We start from the raw sequence: 14011 nt of genomic DNA on the forward strand, positions 1-14011 counted from the left end.
CATGATATTTTATTTCTAGCTGAGCAAAGTTAGATTTCTATTTAATTGTCAATAAACGCATCTGATATATGCTCAGTGTTTTAAGTTTTTCTATTTTTTTGTTAGAAAAGATGTTATATGTGCTTGTGAATTTCATAAAATACACACATTCACAACTTGTAAAAATTTCTCCATAATATGAGTGCAGATACGTGAAACGAAAAGTTAAAGTTAAAAAACGAGAATTTCTGTAATTTTACACAAACGATTGATGAAACAAGAGTATCAGCCGTCTCGTTTAAAGTCATCATTTCTGAAGTTCTAAGGTCGATACATTGACCTCGTCAGCTGATACAATTTATCATTGACTTAAATGCTGACTGACGTTTTTCATACTAATTGTTAGTCCATTATTTATACAATGAATTGACGACGGATTTTCACGTTATTTCCTGATAATGGCAATAAACCACACGGAGGTGTGACCGGTCGGCAGGGGATGCTTACTCCTCCAGGACACCTGATTCCACCTCTGATGATTTTTGATGTCTTTGTTTGCTCTGCTCCTGTTTTGTATTGTTTTATGGACTTTTAATCATGAATACTGTTCGATATCTCCATCTATTTCATCCAAGCAGGACTGGTTACTTGCCATTAAAATTCATATTTTTTGTATCATTACGTAGAAAACATGCATGAAATACGGACCCCCAGGAATTCCAGAAATTATGTCAGTAGGGGTAGGTGTCCCCTGTTGAATGGTCACAAACAACATATGCAGGTGATGGAATACATGTATTTAGTTAAAATTTAGTCATCAATTTGCAATGATCGTCTGTTGTCTATAACACATCCAAATATGAAAAAAAAATGTTAGACTGTGCAATGTCTTCTTTTTCAAGTTTGAGTCAATATATGAATGGAAGTAACTTTTTATGATTTATATTCTGGATGTCTAGTTTAAGGCTACGTGTTTCCACTTCTCAGCTAGAAGCTTTTTCATAGGAATACAAAAAATCATCTAATATAGGAATACATGAATTGTCCATCGAAATTCCAACAGTTGGTTTGAAGACCTGGTCTCCAAAGACTACATATAGATGTTGTCAATAAGGGCAATTTTATATTGGGGGTCTTTTCTCTTATGATACATCATTATTGTTATTTTTAAGATTATCCTTTTTTTTTCTTTCATCTACAGATTTCTATTTGCATTGTTACGCAGTTAACTTTTAAAGTCTTAGAGCTTAATTGCGTAGATAGTGGTATTAATAATAACTCTTTTTTTCAAAGTTAAAGCGAAGAATATGAAGAAAACGATCATTGATTAATCTCAAAATATATCTTCAAATCATACATATTGTGAAAAAATACAAGAATGGTTAAAATGTTGTTTTTGTATATCAGTAATTGTACTTCAATTCAATACATGAGAAATCAAAAAAAAAAATTGCACAGAATATAAGCTAACCTAACAATAATAAAATTCGCAAGAATAAAGAACAAAGTTTCCTATTTACAAAATAAACGTATTTGTGTTTCCATTGTAAACAAAAAACTTCCAAAATATAATGTTTCAAATATTTTATTCTTAATGAATTCGTGTAAATGTGATGTTCTTTACCGGGTCGTATATAGATGTGACATTATTTATGTATTTCCTTATTTCAAAAATCACAAAGAAAACATCCGGGTATACATTGATCTTTGTTTACGAAAAAAAATATATCTGAATGCAGAGAAGTAACATTATGCGGTCGTGTGTGATTTTAACAGTGATTTGTAGTAGTGTGATACTCTCAGCTGATCCTTGTCTCAACTTATGCAACATGCATGTACGCATTTATACCCCGAGTAAAGTATTTCTCGTCAAGTTGAGCAATGTAAAACTTCCCGTTTTGTAATTTTTTTCAAAAATGTGCAAATGCTTTTTTTTTTTTAAAATTGAATAGAGATATTAATATCACATTTATTTATGTTTTTATGCGTTTTCCAAATATGAAAAATTTTGTTACTTTAAAAGTTTTCTTTTTGTCTAGAAACAACAGTACTTGTTGCTATAATCACGTTTTTGATGCAGCAGATAACAGATGAGTAAGTAAGTGAAATGGTATACATTATTCTCAATGTTGAAATAACTTTATTCCTTTCTTGCCGTATATCCAGAAATTTTAAAAAAGGATTCAATCATATTTAGCGAGGTGATGAACTTTAGGAAGCTCTAAACACTTACAGAAACTTTTTTTTTGGACTAAGAGAAAAATATACCATATAAAGATATGCATAATGAGACTATTTCATTCATTTAGAACATAGGGTACGTGCCTTAATTGTGCTGAAAAAAATGTTCAAAGACAATGGACTATTTTTGAGCAGCAATAACTGTTGTTAACTTACATTGGGAAAATTATTGAAAATAATTAAATTACATTTCTTACTCTTGGTCTTATATAATGCTAAAAATATTTTAATCTATTACAAATCATGTTATTTACTGTAAATAACAATTTCTTTAATCTTACATCTAAGGGCAGATCACTCTAACTGGATAAAATTACCCTATAAATAGAACTCTTTAGTGTGCAGTGTATAGAGCGTCCTTAAATATTGCTAATGATTTAGAGGTTACTTTTATAATTCTATATACAATACAATGACTTAAATTACTTCACATTAAAATTAAATACTAACTTGCTAAATTTTCGTCTCGCTATAAATTCCATTTTACGGTAATTCATATCTTACTAATTTGTTATTTACTGTGAAAAGAACAAAAATGTTTTAAAAAAGAATTCCTTTCGAACAACAAGGTTTAATTAACTTTTATGAAACTTAAACTATCAATTTGAAAGTTCTTTCTTTTATCTAATTCAATATTTAGATACACATGTCATTCTTTTAAAAGCCTTGCAAATATGCAGACTAATGTGTGAAACTTCCCTATTGCAAAGAGATTGCAAATATGAGTTGGGCAAATGGAAAAAACACAGAAAATGTTAAATGAAAACACAAAATTATTTTTTTTAGTTTATGGATTTTTTAACGGCTTTTATTCACTTTATGAATACAAGTATACATCTACAATGTTACATTTTTAACAGATGTTTACATTCATACTGCTTTTCTGTTATTTAGAATGTCCCAGAGGAAGCTTCGGGATAAATTGTAAATTACAATGCATGCCAGGTTACTACGGAAATCTTTGCTTGCTTCCATGTGAATGTTATGCTCACCAGTGTGACCCAGAGTCTGGATGTCCAGGGACTATCTCTCCAATACAGGAAGAACAAAATAATACTAGCACATGGACGTTGGTTTTCGTTATCATTATTGGTTCGGTAGCAACACTCCTTGTCAGCTGTATATGCCTGTACTTGTGGATCTCAAAACGGTACTAATTAGTTCTTCTACTTATGTTAACTTTGTCTTCATGCTATTTACCTTAGATATGAAAACTTTGAGGTATGCTGAATAAGACCACAGGAACCTGACAGATGGATGGTGTACCCAACTTCCAGCTTCTGAGAATTTTGAATCACAAAAACTTACCAAAATGCATTATTTTCCAATCTATCATTCTCTATATCATATTTCGATATCTGATATCATTTTCCGCTTTTGTTGAGCTTAAGAGATTAGCCACACACGGTATATGTATCGTCTAATAAAAATTCTCAGACGCAGGGGATTGGGGGTCTACCATTATTCGTCAGGTGCCTGTGATCAGACAAGAAATTCAAGTAAAAGTAAACATACTGTTTTAAAGATTTGAAAAAGTTAAAAATCATAGGAAAAAGAATCATCCGATAGAATCTTTCCCAAAATATGAAAACGAAAGTTCATCATTCACTGAAATAAGTTGACATGAAGAAAGAGTAATTTAAAACTGGTGATTCTTTTCCTCAGTATAGTGATATTGATAATGTAAATGAAAAAAAATCATATCCCTGGAAACTAGCATTTCATGTGAGTTTTAATAATTTTTTTTATTGCAAAACTCCTTAACAGGGGTAAACCACGTTTGCGATATCCCAAGACGAACCCAACAGATTTGGATGACACACTTACCGCTACGGTCAAAGACGTTAATACATGTAAGCAGTCTCCTGACCACGCCGAAATCTGCGACAGTTTAAACAGTTCTCTCAGTCAGTCCAAGGATGGTGATTTAACTGCAACCGAAATTGATGTAAAGTGCAAGCATGAAATTGAATATGTAGAAAAAGAGGACAAGTATGGTGGATTACATGATAGCGAGTATCACAGATTACAGTTTAAAACGAACAGAAGTCTCAGAAGACAATATATAGGGAGGGAAGATAAAGACAGTGAAGAATTCGTGGCACTGGAGAGGGTAGAATTCAGTGGGGTTAACACAGAGGATCGAATCTATTCCATACCACAGATGTCACAGAATGAAAACCAATGGGCAAATCGATCTCAAATTGATTCTCTGTGTACTTCAGAATATAGCATTTTGAGTATTGATAATATTTCTCCAAAGACTTTTCCAAACTCAAAGGAGATGCCGTCTATTACTATTGAGAATGAATTAAAAGGAAACTCAATTATGGTAGGAGAACCGCAGTATAGTCTCGTTAAATTCAGTGATATTGAAATTGAAGATGACAGAAACAAGAGTGTAGAATCACAAACTACACCGCTGTGAGATTATCTAACGGTTTGTTCATTATTTTTATTCAGACGTGTAATAAGAATATGGTGCGGTTTCCATGCAAATATGGTTTTGTACTTTTTTAAATTTATTATTTAAGGAATTGGTGTTCACCCCTACTAATGTTATTGTGATTTAAATTCAAGACACGTGGTTTAGTTTGATCTATTCAAAGGTTATAGGGCAGAACCGGTTTTATAAATAAAAATCGGCAGTAAACATGGTATTGCTATAGCCTGTTTCTTTTGAAAAGATGTCCTGTAATAAATTTTTCCAGACCTTTCTAAAAGACTTTCATGATTTTCAACAGAAAAAGGGTGGCTAAAGGAAGGGGTGTTAAAATAACAATATATCTTACACTTTTCGACTAAAATTAGAGCTCACTAGTGACCGATTCGCTGGTTAAAAATGTGCATTATCATCTACACTGACAAACCTTTGTTTGCCTTATATGGCTATTGTTATAAATTCGCACAGGGGATCTCACCAAGAGCAACTGACCAATCGTTGAATGAATAGCAACGTTTACGCCAAATACATGTTTACATTTTACTTCGAACACGTAGTTCAGGTCAATCTATGATCGTGTTAATGGGCTGCAATATAAAAGAAATGAACAAAATACAAAGATAAAAAACTATGAAAGATGTTACGGGCGTTTTTAATTTGTTGTTAAATGGGAAAAAGAAGTTTAATAAAATGTAGTTTGTGTCTAGTTCAGAACACAAGCGCTTCAAGGGTAAGGAAAACGAGAAGCATCTCTTATGCATTTAAATGGACAAAACATTTTTACGTTCGTGATCACGTGTTCGGCCAGGGAATTCACCTGGCAATTGTATTCACCGAAAGTACAACGAAGGAATTAATACAAACGCAAATTACTTTTGCAGTATGACTTCAGAAACCTAGATTTCCGCCGTTTATTTAACAAATGAAGTGTTTATTATTATAAGCATAAGAATAATATTTTTAAAAATGCTTTTCATTTACCATAAGATTTTCCTTATTTTCAAACGTAAAATTCCTGTAGTATTCGTAGTAACCCATAATGCAATACTCATTCAGCTGATTGGTCAGTTAAAATCGTGCCGGTGCCTCATTTGCTAATCTGACGCCGGGTTCCTATGAAAAAATATTTGTCCAAAAAGAAATTTGAATTCATGACTGCAGAAAATTGTAGTATAGAGAATACTTATATAAGTTTGAATTAATGTAAAAGAGATCGATTGACTGAAGTAAATTTCAACAGACATTATCAGCTGATTCTAGAGTGGTGAAAACTGAAACGCAACATAACTTTTCTGTTTACCATGCCTCCACGTGCTAGTAACTTCCTAGCCACATTTCTGTGAATAATTTACCCTATCTCGCTGAAGTCTCGCTAACTCTCGCCAGAGCCACTGCCAGAGCTACTCTGAACTCATCGGGTTTTATAATTTGCAGAATACCGAAAAATAAAAGGTTCCGAACACATTAGTAGGGGTGTGTTATTAATTAAAAATTGAGCTTTCTCAGCTGTTTCAACTCTGCGTAATAATCGAAACCATGCAAAACATTGGCTACAACGTACGTCATATTTCTACAATGGTCCTCCTTTATGCATTCACGACTATATCATTCAAATTTTCATCTTAGATTTAGGTCAATTTTAAAACTATCTGAAAATATCTCATTTTTAGGTAATAATAAAGAAAACCCGTGCTTTCTTCCTTTTTTCTTGGCTAACCGAGAACAGATAAGCACTTCATTTGTATTTTTGTTTTAGCTTTGGAATTTGATCAGAGATTCTTGCAAATTTCTGCAACATTATGTCTGAGAAATTTTGTGCTTATGAAAGATTCATTGTAGTTTGTTTAGGTTTGAAATCTGGACATTCTTCTATATAATCTCCGGATGTAGTTGATAAGTTATTACTGCAGAAGTACAAAAGGCTTGAAAAATTAAATCTATGCTGTTAGATTACAATTCACATCCATCTCTAGTAAAATATCAAATATGAAATAAATCTGTCAGCGTCTGTTGTATTTTTTTTTCATGCTCACTGAGATCCCAGATAGCATGAAGACATTGGCCCAACGTTGGCCCAACAATGTTGGTTATGTTGGGCCAATGTTGGCAATTTACGTTGGCCCAATGTCTTACTGCTCATTGGCGCGCCGTTGGCCCAACATGTTGGGCCTATGTTGGTACAATACTGTTTGTTTATTTGTCAACGTTAGTACAACGTTATTCCAACATACCAACGCCAACGCAATATTTTTTAACGTTGGCCCAACGTTGGACCTCAGTTCAAAATATAATCATGACGTTGGTCCGACGTTGGTCCAACACTGGTACAACGCTTTTGTTGAAATGCCAACGTTGGTACAAAGCTATTCCAACGTACCAATGCTAACCAAATATTTTGTAACGTTGGCCCTACATTGGACCTCAGTTCAAAATATAGTTATTACATTGGTTCAACGTTGATACAAAGCTGTTTCTTGAAATATCAATGGCACAATTATTCCTCAATACACATGTCTTACAAAATTAATTAAATTCTGCAATTTTTATTTCCCAGATTATACGACACAATTAATTTCACCATGTTTGGTCAAATACTTTTTTCCACCTAAAATGTATTACAATATATTCTTTGCCACTTTCACTTTCATTAAAGTATTCCATGGAATGTAACTAAAAGAAGGAAGAGGTAGAAAGTTCAAGGTTTCTCAAGTACATTCCACATCACTATGTCCACTACTAAATATCGCTTTGATATAAGAGTCTTCAAGTTCTAATTGTAGAGTTCCGGAAGGTCATATTTGAATCACTTATCACTTTTTCTGTTGTTTATCTGTTCTTAGAATCCATGTTTTCCCACACATATAAATCAGTCCCTTCAATATACAGAAAATTCCACATCAATAATCTCAGAGTGAAGAGGGTTTTTCCATCCCGGCATTTCCTGTAAACGTTAAGATTGTCATCAATTAAAATAGTATTTTCAAATGTTCATCAGCATCACACATATTTTTAAAGCAATCCTGAAGATTGAAGTTCACATTATTAATTATTAATAACAAATACAAAATAGTTACTTACATTTCACTGGTTAACATATTTGTGTTCACTTACAGATCCGGACATATCTGCTTTGTTCAAGCCCGCCAATTCCTATAAAAGTTAAGATCGTCATCAATTACAATTGTTTAATCAGCTACCCGGTACTAATAATTTGAAAGCCTACATGCAGGCCATTACAATGTTGTGCATTTCACATTATTAATTATTTCAATAACAAAAACAAAAGCTATACTTACATTGAAAGGATTAAAATTCTTGCGTTCACTTAAACATACACATACGCTTTGCAATTGTTCAAGTGCGCGGTTTAAAAAAACTGATTTAAATGACGGTTTCCTTGGAGACCTATGAGTCACCTACCGAGCCAGTGAATTTCACCAGTGACCTATTTATTTTGGAGCCCAAAACATGCAAAACACAGCACTTTAAATTTGATTCAATGATGCTAAATATAGAATCTACCAAGATACAAAATTACTATATGTAATTCACAGACTTATAAGGATTGTCTCATAATTTCCATTCAATATATGATATAGATCCCATTTTTATAATGAGTTGCTTATATCATTACCATCGATATACAATAGATAAATCTAAATTGATGAATACTTTTCGCAACATTGGGCCAACGTTGGACCAGCATTTCATCTCAAACATTACAGGCTACCTGTACATGTACTAGTAATCCCATATTCCTACTATTGGACCAACTCCAGTTCAGTCCAGCACGCCCAACACAGAGCAATGCATTATTATATTGTCAACATTTATTAAGCTGGGCCAACGTTGGGTCAACATTGAATAACCAACAATAAGTGGCAATGTTTTGTGTCAACATGTACTCAGTTACACCTACGTTGGGCCAACATTTCATACTCAACACACGATTGTCTTGATCCATGTCAACATTTACTCGGTTGGACCTATGTTGGGCCAATATCTTAATGTCCAACACCAAGTCGCTATGTTTCTTGTCATCATGTTACTACAATGGGCCAATATTGGGCCACCATCACATGCCCAACACCGTTGGTTTAGTTTTCATGCCAACGTAAATGAACGTTGGACCAACGTTGGGCCAACATCACATGCCCAACACCGTTGGTTTAGCTTTCATGCCAACGTAAATGAAGTTGGACCAACGTTGGGCCTACATCTGTTCCCCTACGCCAACACTCTACCAACCATACAACCAAAAACCAACGTTGGTCCAACAGAGTCATGCTATCTGGGATAGGATTCATTGTGATGATATATAAAAGGAATTCAGTATTGTGTAGTGGTAAAAAGTCGTCGATATATCTAAATGTCATGTTAAATGCCATGGCAGGTATTTTCTATGACTCGCTTAGTTCTCCATATGAAAGCAGGGAGTTTCTACAAGTCAAGCGGAAGAAGCCTAATTTACATTAATCTTTTAGAAGATTTATATACAGTGATGGGGAATCATTTAAGAGAACATCGTTTTAGCTTGTTACATGTAAAATAGATTCTAGTTCAAACAAAATCTAAAATCGATGAAAGATCTAATATTTTGAAACTTCATTTCCATATCGATTTTTGTTTACATAAAATTGCTTTTGTTTACATACAGTTCTATATGGGTTTAATTAAGGTCTTCCGTTTCCAACGGAAGACCTTCTACTGATTCTGTTGGTAAAGATTATTATTCTTTTTTTTTTCTTCTACTTCCTAGACGCCAACTTTGAAGCATCATATCTCACTCATTTCTCAATTGATTTCGCTCAAATTTTCAGAGATACTAGACGTTACTAAACTCTATCACAATGCTGTCGAAAATTTCAAAAAGTCACTTCCGGTTTTGAGTTATTTCCCTTTAAACGAAATTTTCTAGGCTTTCGTTTCAAGACAAAGGCTCAGAGACGGCTAAAGCTGGAGCAAAAATTTTACTGATTTCAGATAATAGAAGGATTGAAGTTGTGCACATCGGTTTTTGTTTTTCGATTTCTCTATTCAAAATGGCGCTATATAGGGGTAAAAAATTAGAACGCTTAAAAGAGCCAAAAAATTACTCATATTTTGCTTTTTATCTTCTAAACTAAAAATAGTTTGTTAAAATATATAAAACATAATTTGTGCAGAATTAAAAGATCTTTCAAATGATATCTCAGAAAAAGGGCTGGCCCCTAAAATTAAGGGCCAAAAGGGGCCAACAGTTTTTCCTTTATATCTCAAAAGTATTGAGAATTTGTAATACGTCAAAGAAGCAAAGTTGTTCAAAGTGTCAAGCTCAATCTATTGAGGTCGTCAAAATACGTCCGGCGACGTCACTTCTGGCCAAACCGGAAGTAGTCGGAAAAGCATATTTTGCCATTCTTGACAAGTTTTTGGGTAACATCTGTCACTGGGAGCAAAAAAATTAATTTTCCGTCCATCGTCGTCACTTCCGGTCAAACCGGAAATAGCAAAAAATGGCTGATTTTTGCATTAAATGACATAGATTTAGAGGATTTAAACAATTTTAGGACGCTATTACTCATTTTTGTAAAAATGAAAGTTACTTCCTGTCAAACAGGAAGGAAGACCTTCTCGTTGCTTTGCAACGAGCTTTGCTCTAGTTTGAGATATGATTATAATACATATTTAATTTTTTCCTTATTCCACACATATTTCAATGAAGCAGAATTAGCACAATTAACGACAGATTTTCTGTCATTTCCCAATCATGACAAGGAGCACATGGCGGGCGTGACCTGTCGGCAGGGGATGTTCACTCCTCAATGGCATTTGATCCCACCTCTTCCCTTTTGGCGGTCGTGTTTGCTTTGCTTTTTGTACTACTTAATTGACTTTTGAGCTTGAATACTGTTCGTTATCTTTATATATTTTAAAACATCAGAACAGAGAAAAACTGTTGTTGCAACCTTTAATGCAACATTCAGATATACATGTAACTACATGTACACTGTACGAAGCTCATGAACTATCTGTGTTCATATTTCAGCTCTATATAATGTCAGCACTTTATGAAATCTTTGGACATTACAATTTCCTTGTTAGCAACTATGATTCATCAATTTTTTGTGTGACTTGTTTCAAACCGATTGTTTGGTCTTTGTTTTATACTGAATTTGACTATAGAACAATCTGTATGACATGTAGCTCAGTCTGAATACATTTCCAATATCTCAGTGTTTATTTACTTTTCCTCTTAATGTAGTTTTAGGGAAATGTGTAGACACCAACCATAAAGGAAATGGTGTCTGTTTTTTTACAATTCCCTTGTCAACTTAATGCAAATGAGTCCATTTCCTATTATTTAATCTGTTTTAAATAATGTATAAAAAGGATTGTTTCCTCGTGGATAAAATGTACGATGGAAGATACAAGCGTTATTAAATGGTGCTTATTCGTTCTGATTTTTAGCAAAAATAGTGATATATTGGATACATTAGAGAGGTAAGATTGATGTACATTTCCCTTTGACTTTTTGCATGAATTTTATATTCGAATCAGTTAAACAAGCTTAGTTTCTAAGAGAAAAAATAATTTAATTCTAGAAATCATAAGGAGTGTGATTATAATTACTACTTTGATGAAAACAATGCCAGCTGCTTAGGTAAGCATTCAAAATTCATTTAATCTTATTTTGATACTTTGTATGTTATCCTGTGAGTGACATAAAAATAGTAGAATATGTGTTGGGCTATTAAAAACAAATATAAAAATCAACAATATTTCCAAAAAATATTTTAAATATGGAATCTAATAATACTGTTTTTACAATTCGTACTGTTGAACAGGCTTATTTCGAGGGTTTTGACATTATATAGAGTGTCCTTTTTGCAGTTTTGGACAAAATTGTACGGAACAATGCATATCAGGTTTCTACGATCGACTGTGCGGAAACGCATGCGGTTGTGAAGCTCATAAATGTAATCGTGTTGATGGATGCCCGAATGGTATAACAAGCATTTTTTAAAAAGAAAATCTTTAGTTCATATTTTCGTTTTTCATTTATGATAAGTTTTATACATTGGTTTTTGGTGAATATTCATCAAATTCAGTGCTGACAACTAGCGTGCATGGAAGCGCTGGAATAACCTTAACATTGCCACATACCTTAATCAACTGATACAAATCAACAGATGGTAAAAGAATCCCCACTATCCTGGACATCTACAAAAGGAGCAGAAATGTATCCACCATCCGGGACATCTACAAGGAGAGCAGAAACATCATAAAATAGATAATCTTTCAAAATATACACTTCATATTTTTTTTCTATTAAACATCATTAATAACAATCATGCATTATGCTTCCACCTGTCATTTTTTGGAGATCCGCGTTTGCTCTGCTCCGATTTCGTATTGCTTTATGGACTTTTGATCTTGAATACTGTTCGTTATTTCCACGTGTTTCATATATGTATACATGAGAAAATTTTGCTCTGTTTTCACAATCATTGAAAAACAAAACAATATTCAACATCGGTTTTTTTTTCCTTTCATTTAGAATTAACAAACAATTTCAGTCATTCTGACACCTTTACCGAAAAACATATCAAGAGGACAACCCAACACAAATGGAGGGAGAGAAACACATCAGTCTACTCGAGGAGACCAACGCTTTTTTACCAAGTGATATCCAAGCAAAATCAAGAACCACCAAATATTAATAACGAAGAAGATCATTGGATGTTGACTAGCTTACTTCTTATCATTTTTTTATCAGTAGTTTTCATTGGTGGAACCTCAATTTACCTACGTTCATCCATCCAGTATACATTTTTTTTTCCTTTCAACAAAATTGAAACTTTGTATTTTTATGATATTCAGTCAATATTACCTAAAGTTCTCTTCGTCCCAATCTCTTTTCTACCTAAAATTCTCTTTCAGATGCCCGGATAAAGTACTCAATTGCTTTCATTCGCGACGTCCAAGTTTAGGTAATGAAGACTTTGTTTACTTTTATATATACATGTATATGAGACATCAAAAATAGAGAGATACACTATCATCCGTAATAAAAATGTAAGTATAAAGTAAAATGACAGAAATACAACTAAATATTACTTCTACATTAAACTGCATGCTCAAGTGTACCATAAATTAAAACTTCAATTCTTCTTCCTAAAATCATTTTGTTGTAATTTCTATTCATAAAAAGATCCGACAAGTGTCGAAATTCAACATACCAACCAAGATATTCAGGGCACAGACACTGTTGATTCAGAAAGACTGGGAGACTATGACGAAATTCGTCAATCGCAGTTTAATCATTGCAGTAGCGCAAGCCCTTCTGTGAGAATACGAAACACGAATGGTGCTCCAAGTAATGACCATCTGCCTACACACAGCCTGTATGAAAAGATTTCTTTTCATATTGATTATCATATTTTACAATTCAGAGAGAAACAAAACTTTGCCAGTCCTGATTATCTTTTCAAAGGAAGTAAATCGTCCAGCAACAAAGATGATGAGTATGTATTTCTGAGGTCGAGCAGATCTTTAGATTTCCCAGCAACGACTGAAGACTTCGTACGCCATAATGAATCTAATCTTTTGGATAAAAATAGAAAAGAAGTGGAGAAAACAGTAGAGAACACAGATAACCTGCTCAGATCTCTTTCAGAAGGACAAATAGCAAATTTAAAAAATCTGCCAAAATCAAGCGAAAACAACCTTTCTTTGACTGAAGAAGACTTTCTCTTTGATGAATCTCTTGTAGAGGCAGATAGACCATATAGTGTTGTACATATAGAGAGTCGACACAAGAAAATATATGAGAAAAATTTTCAACGAAGAGAGCAATGTGAGAATTGAAGATGAATAACAGTATCAAGGCTGTTAATACATGAGAATGAACAATTAATAGTTGACCAGGAAACCAAATCATTTTCAAACAATATATTTTAGAACAATTCAGGAATTCCTTCTCTAGTTTACATATACTTTTGAAAATACCTGTAGGCATGGTACCTGTGACTATCAGGAACAATATTTTCACTCATAGATAGTTTATAATGAATTGTATTAATCAATGTAATAGCACATTAATTTTATATTATTTTCTTCTGGTAATATTGTATCTTGTCCAAATTCATAATGTATATACTTGGAGGCATGGCGGTTTTAACAATTAAAAGTATTTTTTATGAATACTTGATATTTTCTCATGCCAATACTGTATTTTGTAAAAAAAAAATATGTAATACATAAACCATAATGTCCCTACACTACATTCCTCAAATTATAGCCCTGACAACTATTTCATGAAAATTTACTCTTCTGACGTTACTCTGACAAGTTAAGATTTATAGA

General features: G+C 33.1%; 1 protein-coding gene and 1 long non-coding RNA gene across 2 annotated transcripts; one reads left to right on the forward strand and one right to left on the reverse strand.

The window, feature by feature from the left end:
* Nucleotides 1–3120: 3120 nt before the first annotated feature.
* On the forward strand, nucleotides 3121–4706 carry LOC134264029 (uncharacterized). Its single transcript, XM_062746362.1, has 2 exons — nucleotides 3121–3370; nucleotides 3988–4706. Exons 1-2 carry the CDS (start codon nucleotides 3159–3161, stop codon nucleotides 4646–4648), a joined length of 873 nt encoding a protein of 290 aa, XP_062602346.1. The 5' UTR covers nucleotides 3121–3158; the 3' UTR covers nucleotides 4649–4706.
* A 2514-nt stretch (nucleotides 4707–7220) lies between these two features.
* On the reverse strand, nucleotides 7221–8236 carry LOC134264127 (uncharacterized). The gene is made up of 3 exons (XR_009991459.1): nucleotides 7960–8236; nucleotides 7742–7813; nucleotides 7221–7604 (listed from the first exon to the last, which is right to left on the reverse strand). It is a non-coding gene; the product is annotated as an uncharacterized LOC134264127 (long non-coding RNA).
* Between the last annotated feature and the right edge of the window lie 5775 nt (nucleotides 8237–14011).

This window comes from Saccostrea cucullata, unplaced genomic scaffold (genome assembly GCF_032062105.1).
Source record: "Saccostrea cucullata isolate Sc308-1 unplaced genomic scaffold, CSIRO_AGI_Scuc_v1 ctg23329, whole genome shotgun sequence".
In the NCBI taxonomy this organism is placed as follows: Eukaryota; Metazoa; Mollusca; class Bivalvia; order Ostreida; family Ostreidae; genus Saccostrea; species Saccostrea cuccullata.